The sequence below is a fragment of the Epargyreus clarus genome, unplaced genomic scaffold (genome assembly GCF_041222505.1).
Source record: "Epargyreus clarus isolate Ecla_fem2 unplaced genomic scaffold, WU_Ecla_fem_2.2 ptg000029l, whole genome shotgun sequence".
Taxonomy (NCBI): domain Eukaryota; kingdom Metazoa; phylum Arthropoda; class Insecta; order Lepidoptera; family Hesperiidae; genus Epargyreus; species Epargyreus clarus.
Window position 1 is genome coordinate 13,027,238 of NW_027332235.1, and position 19,507 is coordinate 13,046,744.

Sequence of the window (19,507 nt, forward strand, 5' to 3'; positions counted from 1 at the left end):
ATATTCAGATATTAACATTTAACGTAAGTAACGATTATACCTGTGCTATCGTTATCAGATAATTTGAATACAGTAGTAAAATCTATGATAACACCGATAGAGTCAATGGATAATATTAATATCGACATTTGCCAAAGGCCCTGAATTTATTATATAGAATAAATAATCAATTATATTGTGACAAGATATATAATCATGCGTATAAATAATCTATGCTTTAAGAATTAAGATATTAATCATTGCAGCAATTAGCGTTTCTGCCCAAGTAACAATCCCTTATCATTATTATGCACATAACTATTGACTTCATTTAACAGAAATCTATAAAATACAAGAGAAACAAATTATATAAAAACGTATTATTTGCGGTACGGCAAGTTCTAGAAATCTACTGCAGCTTGAAAACGTTACAGTATTTTTTTAGCGTGAACAGTGAATCACCTTCACCATTATTCAGTAAATAGCACACGCGGTGAAGTTGGCAAAAAACGGGAACGTTTTGTACTGATCTGAAACATAAACGATGTTTTTTCGCGCGTTTGTTTATTTAGCGCGAGCGCGCCGCATTCATGACCCAAGAATGCATTTTCTACAATTGCCAAACGCTCCAAATACGCCCGCTGGTAATAATCTAGGTACTTTAACCAATTTTTTCCTACCAAAGATAGAAATTTAACAATTTTTCTAGACAATAATTGTCTTTCATTAGGCAGAAATTGGTTAAGATTATCAATTTTCCTAACAGGCGTTAGTCGCGATCAATAATAACTACGTCTGTTAAAATATCATAGTTACTTTACTCCGAGACTATTGACAGTTTGACACTATATTAGGCGAATTTGGACAAAAGAGAAAAGAAAAATATTAGACATAGGGACAATAAGATTGGCTACTTTTATGTTATGAATAAGTGATTTATTCTTAAATTATTTTAAATCGATAATTTTAGGTACTAAGGTATAGTACGTGTCTCGTGTCTCTACATATTAGTCAGTTACAAAAAAAATAAACAATAGTATAACTAGAGCAATTATATGGAAGATTATCATAAATGATTAATCGTACACATACAAGACCTTCAACATAATTACTATGTACGTCGAGACCAACCTTGGCAGAGCCTCGGCTTGATGGAAGGACAAACAGCGAATCATACAAATTCCAAGGTATCGGAAATATTACACATGTAATCTTCATCCAATTAATATAAAGAAAACGAGAGTGTCCGAGCACGCTTTCAACGTTACGACACCAAGGTTAGCGGCGGCGCGACCGTCACCGAAGGCCTGAAAAACCCGCGGCTTCACGCCACGCCGCCCGCCGCCCTTCCCACCGGGAAATGCACTTTCCACCTGCTGCCGTCGCACGTAGCGCGATACAACCCGCTCTGACACACTGACACCGATATCGTCATTTCGCGTTACCGTTCGGGACATCGGTATTTATCATTAGGCGGTAACTGGCATAATGGTAAATCGGTATTTACCATTAGGCGGTAACAGGTAATACCGTCGGCTAATGATAAATACCGATGATGCAACGAACAAACGCTCGTCCTACGTCAAACTCTCGAGCAGCTAGGCGTAACTCATAATAACTTTGGCGTTAAAAATAAAAACTTGACCGGTGTAACTTAACATCATAAAAGCAAGTACGCACTACAACTAGCCTTGAAAGGTAGTGTCCACGCGGCCTCATTCACTTTAATTGGTTTTATTGTCAAATCGATAACAGCTACAGAAACATTGGTTGGAATAATGACAAAGTAAAAATCTTAAAACTCAAGTCTATTATAAAAAGTTTAACGAAATGTCTTCCGTATTTTCTGAAAAAATCACGTCCTACAAGTTAAGCGAAAGGATAACAATCAGCTGCGTTTACATTCCTAGACTGTAAAGTGACTCATTAACATGACTCATCTGGTAATCTCATGAAATACCTAAAACTGTAATAATCCTCTTCATCCCAATAACTCCAGGAATCCATTACAATTGTTTTAAACAACACGACTCCACTACACTTTATGATTAAAATAGAACACCATAACTTTTTGGAACACAAAACGGTTAAACAGTAGGAAGGTCGCGGACACACTGAGTCCCGCGGGACACGTCACGCACTAGGCTCACTGCCCACGCCTAGACGCGGGCCATCAACCATATTAGCAGACAAGTGCCCTATTTCGCAGACCTTCAACTTTAGCGTCAGATGACTTCATTGTCCTGGTTTGCTCATTTATGTGAGTACAGAGGTGTTATCTGTTTTAAATTATACAATTACCTTTTAAATTAATACCAAAATAAAAAATACAAAAATAATCAGAAATGACTAAATGTCTGTTAAAATTAGTCGCACTTTAGCAATGGTACGTGACAATTTTATAACGCTTTGTGTTGTATGGAATCACTTTAGATTACTTTAGAATCAAAGTGCCTTTAACGAATATTAGAAAAAAAATATATAGGTCAGTCTAAAAAATCGATTTCTGGACTTGGTCCCCTAAACAGACCCAAAACTAAATTTAGAACATCACCTAGCTACTGTATACGTTTCAGCTTTTACTAGATACTTCTATGCAATAGATAGATAATTATGCATGAAGAGAGTTTATCGTTTTATTTCAGTCGTTGCTTTCAACAATACATCAGTGAGCACATATCTGGCTGTAAACGAATTCCACAAACTTTTGCCAAAGTTGTAATTTTATACAATTGCTGAAATACGTCCAGTGTCATTGTATCGTTGTTGCACAGTACACTGCTTATAAAATGAACAATAATATGTGTAGAGCATACGTAACACGGGATTTATAACGCGATTTATTCGCGTCCTCTCCACTTATTACATAACAAGAAGACATATTATCTACATTAGGAATTATAACACACATTACAGACGAGTTTTCAGTGCGATTTACTTTAATATGCACAGAATCCAAGACACACTTGAAACAAGGCTCGGTTGAGTCGAGGATCCGAGGAGCGATTTCCAGGCACACATCTTCATTCTTACACATCTTATTTCTTAAATGAATACCGACATACTCGTAGCGCATTACAAATGATCAACTATAACAGTGAACGAAAACGTCGTGAGGAAACCTAGATGTCAGACAGTTCTTAAAGAGTTTTTTTCAAAGGTGCGCGAAATCTACGTGGGCTACAGCGAATATTAAATTGTTAAGATTATTTAGCAACACATCAATGTGTATTTAAAATTGTTATAAGTATGTGGCAGTGCGAGCAGCAAACGTACGATTTGTTTCAATTTGCCGGCCGCGAGTGGAGAACGCCCTTGGGATCAACCGCTGAAGACGTAATCCAACCGCACAATCTTGCTTTTGAAACACATTACATATAACATTAACATGTTTCAACAATGTAGCTGCGGTAATCGATGTGATTTGAGCGCATGCATGGTTCATGCAATAAACTTAATGCGTGAAAATGATGACTAACTGAATAGCTAAATTAGAATGTATAAATTTTTTTTTAGTTTGACACAAACATTATTTAAACTAAGCTAAATCTATGGACAATCCATTAATCGATCGATTGATGTATTACAACTAATTACATAAACTAGTAGTGCATTCACAGATGCATGTTTTGCTACACTTGAACAAAGAATATCTGATTAATCTGCCTAAACAAAGAAAATATTCTTGGCAAAAATCGATCAGATAACAAAACAAGGTAAGACTCATAGTGTACATGTCAAAGATAATGACGCTGCAATTCGTCAGCCGTAGGTGGAAACAGTTAAAGTCCACGATGACAAAGATAAGAGGGCAATAGCTCATTGGGCATGAGTAAGTTAATTCAGTTAGCTTGACAAACACCTAATGCCTAACTAAATAGCAGAAGTGCCAGACAAGAACAGAAAATTGACTGACAAAATATCACAAACATAGAAAATGTCCCATAAACTTGACATAATAGTTAAAGTTCACGTGATTACTGTTCATTGAAATAAAATTATCCATATTACTACGTATTTTCGAATTTTTACCCAAAATTTCCTACACGAGGATTTGATAAAACGAATAAAACAGATAACTGTAAAAAAAGGTAAAATGGACAGAGTTTCAGTAGATGGCGAGCAATGCAATTACGAGTCTCTCCAGCTAACTAATCAGAACACCGGTAACAAGGAATCAGGCACAAATTCTCTCTTTTTGACAGTCTAAAAGAAAAGAATACAATTATCGAAGTTTAAAATTTATTTACAACGGCGATTTACAAGAAGTCAATGACATTTTGCATATATCCATGACCCCTTTACCATCATTACACGAAAGCCTGCCTTCTAGTCCCACTGGCGTTATGTTTAGTAGTTTTTCAGACACTTCATTTTTCAGAGGCATACTGGCTATCCTAAAAACTTTCTTCCCGATCGGTAAGTGTGTTGGTTCTCCAAATGACGTGGGGTGCTTATTCCACTTCATCTAGCCGATTTTTCATAAATTACGTTGATACCAGTGCAGGATTTTAGCATATAAAAGTTATTTGCGTAACTTTATTCACAATTCTGTTAGTAACTCTAGAATTTTAAATATTAGAGCAGACAGTACAACGACACAAGAACTGAAACCCGTAGGCGTAGGACAATCATAAATATACATATCAATTTATCTATATTAGCCTGTTTAAGTTGGTGCTACTTAAAAAAATAGACTTGAAACACTTCAGAATATTGGATGTTACAATTCCTTTTGGTTTTGTTATTAATTATATGGTATTGTGTTAAAGGCGACAAAGGAACAAGGGGCAACGTTCCAGCGCGCGGTGAGTAACTCAATTCGGGCAGCTCCGAGCCTCTGACACATTAATTAGTTCGCCGGTAATTGGATATTAACCGCGGCTCGCCATCATACAACAAATATTATCATACAAAATTATTGAAATTTGAAAATTAATGTATTGAATGAAACTAAAATCTCTACAAAGAATATACGTTTGAGGGTGTTAGAACCTCTTATTTTGAATCCGGAAGCGGCATCACCACACCTAGGTATATGTGTCTAATAACAGAACGCTTTGAAAGCTAAGACTAAGACTAAGGCTAAGACGCTGGAAAGGAGACACAATTATCATCTAATCCATTTTTAAAAATTTGTTTTAAAAAGGAAAACCTTTTTAGCTGTAACTGTTCGTATATTTCTCCCTCACATACATAGCTTAGGTATATCCCCTACCCTAACATATACTTGCAATGTATAGTCCCCTGACCTGACAAACGATCAAATATAAAGGGATTAATTTATATTCACTGAGCGTAAATGAAACGAACGACCCCTTTGCTTGCCTTTACAACATCGCATGAAAAATAAAACCAAACCTAGGGGAGGAAATAGGCATGCTTTTTAGCCTTTAGACATTTGTCGAACATTTTACCACCAGCCTATAGGTAGGGGCGCTACACACGCGTGTGGGGTGAAAAACAAAAGTTTACAAAATGAATAACGAAAACATTCACACACGGAAATACACACGATACTTCTAGTTAACGTCCTTCGGGACAACCTGATGATTGATAAAATAATTCGTAGAAAATATATTTTTGATGCACAAAAATATTTTTAGAGACTGCCCTCATGCTATTATTGTGCCACTGCTGGTTAGGGGTCTCAGGTGGAAGGCGATTAGGCCGTAGAACACCGCTCTGGTCTAGTGCGAATTAGTAGAATTCTTACAATTTTTTAAAGAACTCTCAGACGTGTAACCTACGCCACTGTTTTACGGAGTCTGTCTTCACTGTTATAAAATGTCAGATTATTTCTATATAATTCAAATATTTTCATTGGAAAGTTGCTGCCGTTTCTTAATTTATTTTTGCTCCCATTAGATTCTGTAATAGCCGAGTTATAACAACGATTTATTCAACAGTAGGTACTCTTACTATATTTTCTATTTACAATTATGATTCGACATCCAAAGATATTCCAAAGGCAATACTAATTAAAGCGCCGGTCGTCAGACAAAGGTATTCGTTACAAAGGTCAAAAACGCGTGCCATTTTAGCAGTCAAGCATTGTTAACCACAATTTAGTGGTTTGTCCGCGGGCTGCGAGGAGATCGGGTCCTCCGCACGGCGCGCTCGGGTTTCACTTGTTAGCCTATAAAACAGAGTGACCTTTGGTGTTGCGTTTAGAAGCACACAAAAATGCCTGACGTTATGTTCGGTACTCGTCTTAATTTGATTGATGATGCTGCTGCTATATTAGCTACTGATACAAATATAGTTGGTACTTGTTTATATCTATATATTTTTTTAAAATCAATAATTATCGAAACTAATGTGAAGATCGTATGTATTATGGCAAATATTCATCGTGGAACGTGATCGTTTAGTTCATGTATATAATTGCATGATCTAGATCAAGAACTTAACAATTTAAGTCGGAGCTGTTTGTAAAGTAGAGGGTAGGTTAGATTATCTGGATTTGCGTTTTTACTTTTTAGTAACGACTGATAAATAACCATTTTTTTAATTTTATGAAATATTGTGCAAACCCAAAAGCAGCTAAGCAAATTTCGTTTGCTGGTGAACAAGAAATCATGGAAACTTTTTTGTTGATTAACATTTAATATTTCTTTAATAAATAACTGTCGGCCAGTAAACAAAGTGTTGACTACTTGACATAAGATACAAGAACTCACCGTATCCTGTTGGTGTCGCGGTGCGCGGTCTCGACGGTGACGAGGAAGACGGCGTGGCTGCGCGAGGAGTGCTCGTTCATGTCGGTGCGGCCGGCCGCGCGGTGCCGGTTGCCCGCGCGCATCGTGCGCACCATCTCCGCCGCAGACTTGCACACCACGGACGTCATCTCCGGAATGTAGAACCCGTTCAACTCCTACGAAATCAAAGTAATTGTCGTTGTTAGTGTTAGTCTAACTTTTTGTATAATGTAGAAGTAGCTAACGACTCAAACCAGTCAATTCCAGTCAGTCAAATTGATGGTGAGTGGCTACAGTCGTCCATAAACAACTGTAAGTAACCCCAGATTAGATTAGAGTTTGGCAACAGTTGAGTTGACTCTTGAAGAGTTAGTTAGAACGCCAGGGATAAGTATGTGTCGCTTGACATACCATTCCATTCAAAGTAAAAACACAGCAGCGGGCAACAATCCTGTTATTAGGCAGAAATGGGTGTGGCGGTGGCGTATCCGGAGACGAACCACATGTGGTTATACCACCTTCGCTAACTCTAGCTATTCAGTTAAATAAAATCTTAAAAAACGGGAAAAAAAACTTGAATAAAATTATTCAATGGAAGCAATGGTAAATGGCAACACAGGAGGTCTATGGTAAATACAAACTGTGCAAAAATTTACATTCATACAAATAATCCGAAAAAGGGAATAAATTTTAGTAACCTCACAATGAGCGTTTCAATGATATTACAAGCACGCAGACGAATACATTGTACTCGTTTAAATAATAGGCTGCACGCATCTGAAGGCTTTGTTGCTCCTCGCGCGTGTAACACTAAGTAATGACCATCCACTAAATCTCAAATTTACTTCAGAATCAAAAAATGTTGTGCAACGACCTACATAACTTTTACTTGTTGTACAGCGAAATATTTTTTCGTAGCAAATTATAATTAGCCGTCGGATGTAATTTTCGTTTAATTAAGTTAAAAGGATTTCACGAAATTCAATGAACACGTTATATAAGTAGCCACACTCAAGATCAAGAATTTACAAATACACAAAACGTGGTTTGCTTGCAAACGCTAATAGCATTTGGCTAAAAGGTTGCGTCCTCACATTCAGCGATGTGTACACTAGAAAGTATATTAGTGCTTTATTGTTAATTTTAAAGATTGTAAAACTCTTGATGTTTAATTGAAACACTAGGGGGCACGTTTATACTTATATCTTAACTTATAAAAAAACAGTAGTTACGCTATTGCGTTTAAGTTTGGCAAGGCAGCCTTCATCTTCATCGATCATGCGTTAAATATCTCTACTGGATTTCAGGATTATGTTATGTTCTATCTGAATGTCGTTACAAATGTCTGTAATACCAATTAATGTCAAGGAGACGGAATGGCCTTTTAGAGATTTCTGTTACATAAAAAACCCGTAAGAACAATAAGTAAGAAAAGTAAATTAGCTGCAATAGAAACTTATAATCGTGTTATTTCAAACAACAAATTTAATTTGATAGAAACTAAAACTGCTCTTGAAACAGAAAATGATACAAAATTAAAGTATTTCATAATTACATAGGCCTTGTTACCGAAACGAATAACTGCACCAGATTGCACAAGTTCAGCGAGCAGAAAATTGTTGATTGCTCTCATCAATCCCAAATGTGTGGATCGCTCAGATTTGCATTATGCACCTGGTTGGTTTCCAACAAGGTCGTGTGCAATGATCGTTACTTCTAATGTGTGCAAAATTGTGATGTAATAAAATTAAATTTTACTATTTATTTCGTAATTGTAAACATTCTTCAGCCCATCCTCATTTTTTTTACCACCTACTACTACCACCTACTATTGTATTTTAAAGATAGTAAAACGGTAGCAGAAAACCATTGCAGTCTAAAAACTAATGTCGTAATAAGGCGAATTAAAAAAGATCAACCACAAGAGTAGATTACAAATTATAACATTACGTAATCTGTTTATCTTGTTGATTGGATTCGAGCTGACAGAGACAAGTTCATTAACACGTGGTGGTCCTGAAAGGCCGGTAATTGGCGGGTTCATGTTTAATGCAGTTCTGAGGCGTAATTAATTTTAGTCAAACGATGCTTTCACCACACGCGTAGTTTCGCGACAAGATAATTGCAACGAGGCAGTAGGTATGTCGGGCGAATAGTATAAGATGAAAAGGATTAGATATTTCATACAATTTATTTAGCTCCTCATTTTCTACACTCAATATTTAGTTAGGATTACACAATTATTTTGATCGCATTGATATTTCATGACTAAGGAGGATTTTTTATTATCTGCCAAGTTTCCAAAATTTTTAGCGACACCATTATTTTAAGTCATTAATTTTCTGAAGACACTGAACCACATTTGTTAAACAATATAACATTATTTTTAGTGTTTAAACATAAAACTATAACTATTTGAATAAAATATTATAAAATTACACGTTTGTCTTACAAATGGTCATACATAATGATTACCATAATAAGCCATTTAAAAAGCCAACAACAATGCCAAATTAAGGATAAGCGCAACTTTGACAATGTAACCACATTTAATGACGTTGATAAACATCGCGAGGCTGAACCGTAAACAGGATAAGTTAACTTTGTGAATGGGTAAAGGAGCCACATTGTTTGTAAATGGATCTGCGGCGTGGACCAAGTTTGTTTTGCTATAAGTTATAACTTGGCGCAGAGCCAGCACGCCGCATTAAATAATTGCTCAGAACTCACTAATCAATAGAACGATTGTGTCGTAAAAATATAGGGAACTGTTTGCCACTAAAATTGTTTTATGATCTAAAATGAATCATAAATATTAATGACGGAAAGTCACTTAGGAGGAATATTTTAATATTCTTATATTTTTAGAACACTACGAATTTGTGACCATGATTAATATATCAGCATTAAACGAACTGGCTATTAAAGTAAAATTTAACACAATGATGCTAAATGTGTTTTAGATATAAGGAACAAAGTAACTGTATTAGTCATATTGGCGTCGCGGTCGGGCGAACCTTTCAATCGCTATCACTGCGATATCAGGTGGTTATCGACGCATTATGCGCACGATAAGCTGGCCCTGGGATATTAATTGTAAGATTTCACCAATCTACTTGTATTTTAATGCTTTCTGATAATTCCCAGCTGACTTGATGTCATTGACGATAGTACCGACAGTTCGACCTTTAGGTTCTGTTTCCATTTCTATTCTAATATTCTATTGTTCAATATTATTGAGTAAATCTGCATTCTTCACTTCAAATATTAAAACTAACTGAACTGTTTTTTTTTATTTATCTTATAAAAGTGACATAAACAACAAAGATAATAAAGATCTATTCGATATTTTTTCATTAAATGTAAAAGTAAATATACGCGTTCACAGTAATATTTCGTAAGAACAACTAGAAATGAATATTAGAAATATCATAATAGATACGAGAAAAGTGTTAGGTGGACGCGTGGAAGCTGGGAGCAGAGGTCGCTAACGAGCCGTTTAGCGCGCTTTGTTTGCCGGAGCCTCTGTCGTGTCCTCTAAGTGTGTTATGTCACACTGCGCAGCGCAATTTGCACAGCTTTTGAGCAAATACAAAGGCGGAGGGCGCGTTGCGTCAATGTTGACAGTCGACGCGGAAACTGACGGTAATCTTACGGGCACTACTTGCCTTGTACGAATACACAGCACCTCGTCATATTCGCATGTCAACTATGAGGTAACTTATCACAACTTTGTCTTTATGTATCGTTGTTTGCGTAGTAATATTGATATTCACATGTTCTTAAATGTAAAGGGCATGTGTGCTGTCGATGTTGTAATGTTTTTTTTCATATTTCCTAGTATTATTGAAAAACAAACAATATAAGGCACGTTCACTTTTAAATTCAAAGGTTGTGATTTTATTTTTGTTTATAGGTTCTACTCAGTAATTAAATAAACTGAAGCAAACCTTGAAAATAAAATCAGAGACGCAACATCCGAACATATTTATATAGAATTATGACACCGACGGCAAGGTACATGTACTAATAATATATAAGAGAAAACTAAATATTACTGACCTGCCCTCTTATCGTAAGTTTCTTGCAGTCTTTTGAAAGTAAATCCCTGACGTCCTCGAGATACAGCTCTACATAGGAACAGGAGACCAGGTGCGTGACGTCAGGCGAGGCGTTGTTCTCGATGTGCGCCCAGATGTGTCGGAAGGCGCGGGGGATGATGCCCTCGTGGTCGGGCGTGCCCTCCATGGTGTGTGTCTTGCCGGTGCCCGTCTGCCCGTACGCGAACACGCAGCCGTTGAAACCGTCCAGTACTGACGCCACCAACGGTCGGACCTGGATTGAAAAGATATAGAATTATCTTTACTACATAAACAATAATAAACATTATCGTTAATCCATCCCTCTTACATTAGTGTCCTCTCAAAGGGAGCATCTTTCACGCTGGCCAAGTACGGATTGGGCTTAATGGACCTTTCTTTAATTTCCTCATAATTTTTCCTTCACCGTTCAAGCAAGTGATAAGCAATTTCTAATCCAAACAACATCAAAATATAACAGATTCCTGAAATTTTAACCCTGGACCAAATGAGGATTTCAAACTCTTATGTTTTTAACATACAAAATTTGCCTTGAAAAAAAACTAAAATGACCTATGTATTAGATAATCGACTACTTTACGTAAGGGGTATAAAGAGAGTCCGGAACACAGCGTCCTCAATCCGCGTGACGTAATGTTAGGAGATCAAAGCGCAAAGCTAAATATCGTTCCAGTATAAACAACTGGAGGAGAAACGACTTTAAATAGACACTAACAATACGCCATTCAAAGTTTTTATAAGGCACAGGAACAATCATTTGATAGTTAGTGAAAAATATCATGTTAAACATAGTGAAGTTTCAAAAATAATGAAAGATATTTTGAGAAAATATAAATTAATGTAAAAAGATGTCCTAGTAATTTGCACTAGGAAGACTAGATTCTTTGCAGTCCGATCTTGAAAAATCTCGAGAATTTCAGGAATAATTACTCTTGAAAACATAATAAGGTGACGATGGATGAGGGAAAGACACAAAGCAAAAAGATTTTCTATTTGTTCAAATATTTTGAATACCATCCAATTCAATGACCGCTTTAGAAAATGAGTTCAAGTAAAAAGTAAACAGTTCAAATAAAAATATGATCACCGCCAATATAATCATGGATATCACCGTGACATTTAAATTTGCTGCACGGCAATTAAGTCTTTGAAGTATGATTACCATAAACCTTTTAATTGCCATACAGCCATAAATCCTATGTCGCAGTAAGAAGGTTATTGTGTTGGTCAAGTACCTAGGAATTGGTAGATATACATGACTATGTTAAATAAACACAAGACATTTTAATATAATTTTCATTGTTTTAGGAAATCATGTTTGATATACATTTAAATTCCCTTTCGTTAAGGTAAATTGAGAGTTGAAACAATAATAATACATAGAAACATAAACATTATCGCTACCATGAATAACGTAAATAACAACGTTTATTAGTATTGTAATTGCAAATCACAAACCAAAACGCGAATAGTACCGAACACAATAAAGCAGGTAAACAGAGCGCACATTGTACATATGATTACGGGTGAAAATTGATGATAGTGTAAAATGACGTAAGGGAGCTTTGTGCGCGTGCGCAGCCTTGACTCGCGCAAACCAAACAGCCGGCACGCGAGCCGCTGCTATGAATTAATCTCCTGCAATCTCATGTGCAGTAACAAATACGATTGTCTGTTGTTGAATTTTAATCCATAAGTGATAAGACACAATTAAAAAGCTCAGATAAGTCCATAATGGGATTTGTCAATTATAAAAATCTGAAGTTTATCTGTGATTATGATTCTTATGGTGTCGCTTGCATACGAGTAAGAACCTTTCTAGTTTATAATTATATAATGATGAATGAACATAGCATAAGGAAGAAACAAATAGAAAAAAGGGGATAACATATAAAATACATTGTTTCAAACTGGCAATAAACAACAACAATGAGGTATTATGCGAACAAACGGCAATAATTTGAACACACTATATTTTTTCCTCAGGTCTGCCGTGTAAACAGCTGCTGAATAGCACCCATGAATCAATCGCGGTTACTTTATTTATAGTTGATGTGAAACATAGAAGATATTTATAAAACCTCAACGCCGTTATATGTCAAATGAAATATTGGCAAGAATCCTGCTTCCCGGGTTCTGAAAAGTACATAAATTACGACTGAAAAATTACTGCTTTCGTTGAGCGTAATTCAATGATACGTTTTAGTGGATCCAAATATAACATGTATGGAAAAAATAAAAGTGTTCATATTGGATTTCTGCGATCTGGTACCTTTACACGACATTCTACTTAAGATAATAATCTCATAAAATATTATTAATATCAGAACCGTATCTAAATGTAGATATTTATATGCCAGAGTTTGAACATAAATTTCTTTGCTTTTGTTGCATTTGAGTCATCAAAATTTTTCATAAAACTTCAAATATGGAGAGATCCACGTGATGCAGATCAGTAGGTGGTATGAGTAAGCCTGGAGGAGATGCAATCGATAAAATTGGAAGAGGTCCAATTGCTAACTTCATGAAAAGGAAACTGCTCATACCTAATGAATCAAAATGGAGTCAGCTACAATAAAAATATTTCGATTTTCCTAATTAAAGAAATTTGATCTAAGTATTTCGTGTATGCCAATAAAATTTCAATAAGGACCGCATTGCAACGCCGAGGCTTTACCTAAAGCTTAATTAGAAACGTAAATAAATAAAGATTGTCTCAGCCTAATGGTTGTGTGAAATAGAGAATAGAGTCACACTGAGTTCACAATCAAAGCTAACAACCGACAACAAGATCAATTAGAACCAAACAAGATAACTTAAACGACGTGACGACAGCTGTGTCACGTACTGATCCAAATACAACACGGCGTTCATTAATAATTAGGAAGGCATCGACGCCTCGGCGGTGGTCGAGGCCGCACCGCCCACCGCCGTTGACTCAGATGATGCGTGAAAACGAACCTTCGAATACATCAAGGCCTGACATTGAAAAAGTGGCCTTTTTCTGAAAGCTTCATGCGTGGGAAGCAGTTTAGTCAATAACAAACAATGACAGGCAGTGCTATAGCGTAACGGTTGACTTGGGCTCTCAATCGCGAGGTTCAAGATCGAACAAAGGTACGCATTTATGCATCTCTGATTTTCGCAAATTACCTATGTGCATATAATAAAATAATTATCACTGGCTGTAACGGTGAAAGTAATCATCATGGGGAAACCTACACTCCCGAGAGTTCTTTATAAAATGAAATTCTTAAAGGTCTGCGAAGTCTACCAATTCACATTTGGCCAGCGCGGTAGACTATAGGCTAAACCCCCCTCACTGGATGAGACTCATGCCCAGCAATTTAGCATTAAAGGGATAGCGACAAACTATACCCATCGAAATAAATAATAATAAAAGCGAACGAGCCTTTAAAGTTAATTTACTGTCGTGATCAATTTATCTTGAATGCGTTTTTTTTTAGAAGGTCAATGCCCGTAATAATATGAATCCCGAAACATCAAGCAGAATATTCTATGATGAGTACTTCTTATTATGAAGGACACAATTATGACGACAAGTCAATTAGCCGCATGGTTTTCCTTGTCTTAATAACTTTATAAGTGTTTCTAGATTACTAGCAAATTAAGATAATGTATGGCTATTTTCGTCGAGCACATTTGATTAATTATAGGCAGACACAAATACAGACAAAGAACATATTAATGTTATTTATGTTACAAATGAGTAAAAAATTAATAAGTTATGAGAACTTGTAATAAAAAAGTATAATTTAGAAATAAGGAACTAGCATAAGCATTGGTTAAAACTTGGTCTTAGGTGGGGGGTCCGAGCATTGAATCCCAGAGACGCTCTTCAGATCTTTCAAAGTTTTGTTCGTCTTAAGTTTTTATCACGCTTGCTACGCACCTAAAAATATGTAAAAAAATATCCCTCATCGTGGACCTTCGTTCGCTTTCTTCACTTTAAGAGGAGAGTGCCCATCAGTGGGACTAAAATAAGTTCACGACGACAACGAAATACATATCAGCATTTTTAAGTAACTAAAAGTACAGCTGGATCGGGTTGGGATTGGCTCAGAGCCACGGCTTCTATCCGGGATTTGGAATTCTTTATAACAAACCGAATAATGTAACAATCAAGCTTCATATATAAGTCAAGGACTGCTGTAGTAGGATTATGAAATGTTAACATACGAACAAATAAAAAATGTTAAACTTAGAAATGGGAAAATGGATATTGAGAAAAAGCTTAAGCGATTGTGAATAACAATATACGAGTATAATAGAAAGCGAGGTGACTAATTGACGAAATTCTGCGGCCGCGTGCCAAATACCCGGCTCCGTGCCACCATTACGTTAACAAACACATTATAATTATTAAAACATCAGAATACATGGATAAGTTATTTGTAGAAGAATAGCTATTAAAAATACATTCTCGCGTTCTATACATCAACGTTAAATCTGAGTATTCCTAAATTTTAGTGCACTAAGTAAATGCTATTTACTAAGTGCACTAAAATTGTGATGAAATTGGAAAAAGAATTTGAAACGGAATTATTATGATAACAAAAGTGTGCAGAAACGTTGCCAAAAATCAAGAGTCACAATCGACCGTACAATGTGTATAGGTTATATGAGACACGGGAGTATATCCCTAATTTCCATTAGCATAGCGTGTTTTAAATAATCACTGAAAAATAATTTCGGTTACATATTTATGTAAGATGCAGAGATTATTAGAGAAACCCAAAACCCACTTGTGAACATTAAAGAAGTACGAAGAAGTTCTTCCCTACCAAGAATAGCTATTATTATTCATAAGCCATCAAGATAAATTTGATCATACAAATTGCATTCCCAGAAGATTTATAAAAGCTCCGTCGCCACTCGTATGACGTGCTAACTAGTGAAGCACTCGATGTGACTCCACCGCATATTTTTGGCTGGATTATGACTGAAATGGCCACTGAATGCGTAACCACGCTATTCTGGTACAATCTGAATAAGCACTTATACGTGCCATGTGGAAATAAAGTTTATATATTAAAGAAACTAAAAGATAAATGTACATATCGTTTGCGAGAAAAAAGTAATTTATTGAACTCTACTTTTAACACGAAACCTTGCTATTTTCACACTAAAAATAAATATGGTGCCAATGCATTTAAATTACAGTAAGAAGCGTCGAGTCCAGACGAGATAGTCTGTGGTCGAGTCTACCATCTAACTGCTGATAGATCGCTATTTCACGTCAGAAATTCTTCGGGTCAAAGAAAAAATGTGACAACTAGTCTAACTAAAATATAGGTATTATTAAAAACCTAAACGTTACGGCTGTAGTTCCGTTAGTATTCAAGTCGGGTCTTTTTAAAGAGGACGAGCAAAAAATCTATCAATTCATCGTGATACATGCGGATCGAATCGAACTGCCTTTACGTGGAAACTGCAAGGGTGTGCGTTCCGGACGGTTTCTAGAAGTATCGAAAATTCATCGAATTTTGCTAATCAATCATTAGTGTGACGTTTAACGAAAATATAACAAAAATAACTATGTACAATAGCCGAAGCACCCAAAAATTGCTTGATCATTTTCTATCGACCTTTATATTCTTTTTTTGATGACTTATCTTTCGTGAAAAACTTATTATCTATGAAACACAAATTCGGTCAAAAAAAGTAAGTGAAAAAGATGTTCACGTTACTTGGTCCAGTGGTGGAAAATATATAAATTTTTATTTATACAAAATCTAGTACTAAGAAATAATCAGATTCAGAGATTTCAGTTCTGACTAAATGTTCATTACGCTCAAGGGTCAATGGAATTAGTGCTCTTGTGTTTGGATATAAATTAATGTGCTCTTGTTAGTCACTGGCGTTCGTAGCGGACACTTGAGGCGGCGCCGGCAGCGTCGCGGCGGACGTACGATGACTACGTACATGAATAAACAGATCAAGCATTTTAAATTACAAATACACGAAGCCAGGGCAGGATTTGGAAGCGCAGGGGCTACTGCGCCAGGGCCTCTACAATGCCCTTAAAACATCCAAATTTCGATGGGTCAACAACTTACAGGATTTTTGAAACAGTATTTTTCGCATTTTAAATACTAAATAATGCTTGCAATTAAATAATTACTAAATCGTTTAAAATAATTTTATTTTTTGGCTGTAAATTTTGAAGACTTGGTAAAAAAAACTGTTCCTTTCCTTAATTCGGAAATTAATTAGGGGGCTCTTTGTTCTCTCAAATGCCTCAAAATCCGGCCCTGGGACTATAATTATGACAAACACTTCTCCTTACTAACTTGTTTGCTTTTATGTACTTCAATTTACATATACGCATTAAAACTATTGAATAAGTACACAGGAAAAACAACTATTGTAATTAATTAGATAAGTAATATTAATGGCCTAAGCAGGCTGGTGACAGTGTAAAGAATGGTGGCTTAGTGTCATAAATTATAATCAATAAAACATAATAACTTCAAGGCGCAAATATAAAAAAAACTACAATCTATGAAATCATACTTGAAGAGTATTTATAGTCTACGGGTTGTTACTCAACCTCTCAATCGGCGGGTCCGAGGTTCAAATCGCAGCTGCCCTTATTTTTTCAAAGATAGATGTATATTACAAATTAATTATGACTTAAGCATATACTATATCTGTGAAGAAAAAGAACGTGAGAAAATTCTTAAAAAAAGTTCCCAAAGGAAATCTAGCAATCCGCACTTGGCCCGTGCCGTGATCGAATCCTCCTCATTATGATTCGAAGGTTCGTGTCTAGGAATAGGACAGTTATGGGTTAATCATGATGTACTCACCATTTCATCGTACATGGTCTGTGTGTCAGCGGAGCAGTCGTAGGCGGCATCGTACGTGAACAGCTTGTCCTGGCCCTTGGGGTTGTACACCTGCACCGCGCCGCGCTCCGGCCACACCTTCACCACCTGCACATCGCACATAACATGTTAATATAACAAACTTTGGATATTTTTTATATAAAAGTAGCGAGTGGGCACCACCTGATGGTAAGAGGCTACAATCTATGGACATCTGTAATCGAGCCCAAATGTCGTTCTACCTGGGGTCGACCAAAGATGCTTCTCCTGGACTAAGTTGAACCGCCTCGTGTCGTTAATCCCCGACTACACCCTTCAAACTTGTTACACCGTTTAACATTACTGTTGTAAGGCAGAATATAGGTGTGGCGGAAAACATATGAGTTTGAAAGCTGAGAAAACATATTATATACCTAATATTCAAAGAAGTCCTCATTGTATAAATGACACATTATAAATTTATATCTTCATATTAATCTTACATTAGTACCTATTATTATTACTAAACAAGTTATACTTAAGATGTAACTACGCAGTTGTTAGTCAATATTTTCACTCCACCTCTAAGTCTCGGTTAATCATATATCGATCTACAGGTATGTTATAAATTCATTAAAATTCTATTGTGCTAAGGGATGGCTAAAAACTGCCAGTAATCCTTGCCGTTCCCGAACCGAATGCCACAAAAACATGTTCGTGACTTGCGGAACCAGATTAGGCGCTACCTCAACCGACCTGGAGAACACGGGACCGATGTTGTGAAAAGATAATGTTAGTATTTAGTAACCACAATTCACGTACCAATACGTTAATAAAATAAAGTTACAATGCGAAACTGAGTATTACAGTACATCAACATAAGAAAAAATATAAAACATTTTAAAAAATAACATAATGGTTGTTTTATAAGATCTAAGTAGCAAATGAGCATGTTGTCTGTCAGTCTGTCTGATGGTAAGTGATCACTGAATACAGAAATCTGTAAACAACTACATGAGGTCGATCACAGATGTATTATCATTCCCAAAAAATAAACACGACCATATATAATGCAAATGATTATAAGATACTCAGGTACTATTACTACGCACTTTACATGATTAACATTACTTATCGATGAGCTACCATTGGTGTAGAGCCCAAACTATATAGCTCTACAAATAAAAACGTGAATTATGGCAATCTCCAATCTTACCAAAACTATACCGTTTCCCGAATCCATAGCATTATGTTTAGTAACCTCGACCAAATGTAAGTCCTTGACCAACTGGCGCATTCTGATGCTACACCATTATTATCCCAACATCAGTGTGACGCCCGGCGTATTGGCAACCTTCCCGCGAAGATTATTTATTCAGATGATTTCAAATTAAAGCAAATAACTACTGACGACCAGTGTAGTTTTCCGCGGACGAGTGCGAATCCATTATACGTCAGTGAGCGTAACGCATTTCCTGCAATACTTGTGTGTAATAAGCAGTGGGTCAGTTGTATACAAACCTTTTCAAAGTACCGATACGCCCTATTATCTTCAATTGCCAAGGCTTGTTATGAATATTCTAGCTATCTAATGTTTTGGCTATCAAATATCGACATTTGACAATTATTTTTTACTAGAAATTGTTAAATTTCAATATTAGGTACAGAAAATTGGGATAGATTGAGTATTAATAACGGTCGTATGCTGATATTCCTAACTACGACACGATTCGAAGCAATCTTTTCTACTCAAAATTAGTCGAACGTCTCTAGCTACGCTTTTTAGCTTAAATTATGCGCGAAATCATCCCTATTTCCTTTCTTCTTCCACTTCAATTTTACTGCTATGAGATTGTCGTTCTAAATGAACTTAGACACGTGCCATGTCCCCACATTC

General features: G+C 36.1%; 1 protein-coding gene across 4 annotated transcripts in view; it reads right to left on the bottom strand.

Annotated features, from left to right (window-relative positions):
- The window catches only part of LOC140754533 (kinesin-like protein Klp68D), a 57,652-nt gene that overhangs the window by 26,559 nt on the left and 11,586 nt on the right, over window positions 1-19,507 (bottom strand). For all 4 annotated transcript variants that reach the window (XM_073089577.1, XM_073089576.1, XM_073089575.1 and 1 more), the window contains 3 exons: window positions 17,614-17,739; window positions 10,743-11,015; window positions 6,663-6,856 (listed from right to left, as the gene is read on the bottom strand). In XM_073089577.1, coding sequence (XP_072945678.1) covers window positions 6,663-6,856; window positions 10,743-11,015; window positions 17,614-17,739 — 593 coding nt within the window. The remainder of the gene's footprint in view (window positions 1-6,662; window positions 6,857-10,742; window positions 11,016-17,613; window positions 17,740-19,507) is intronic.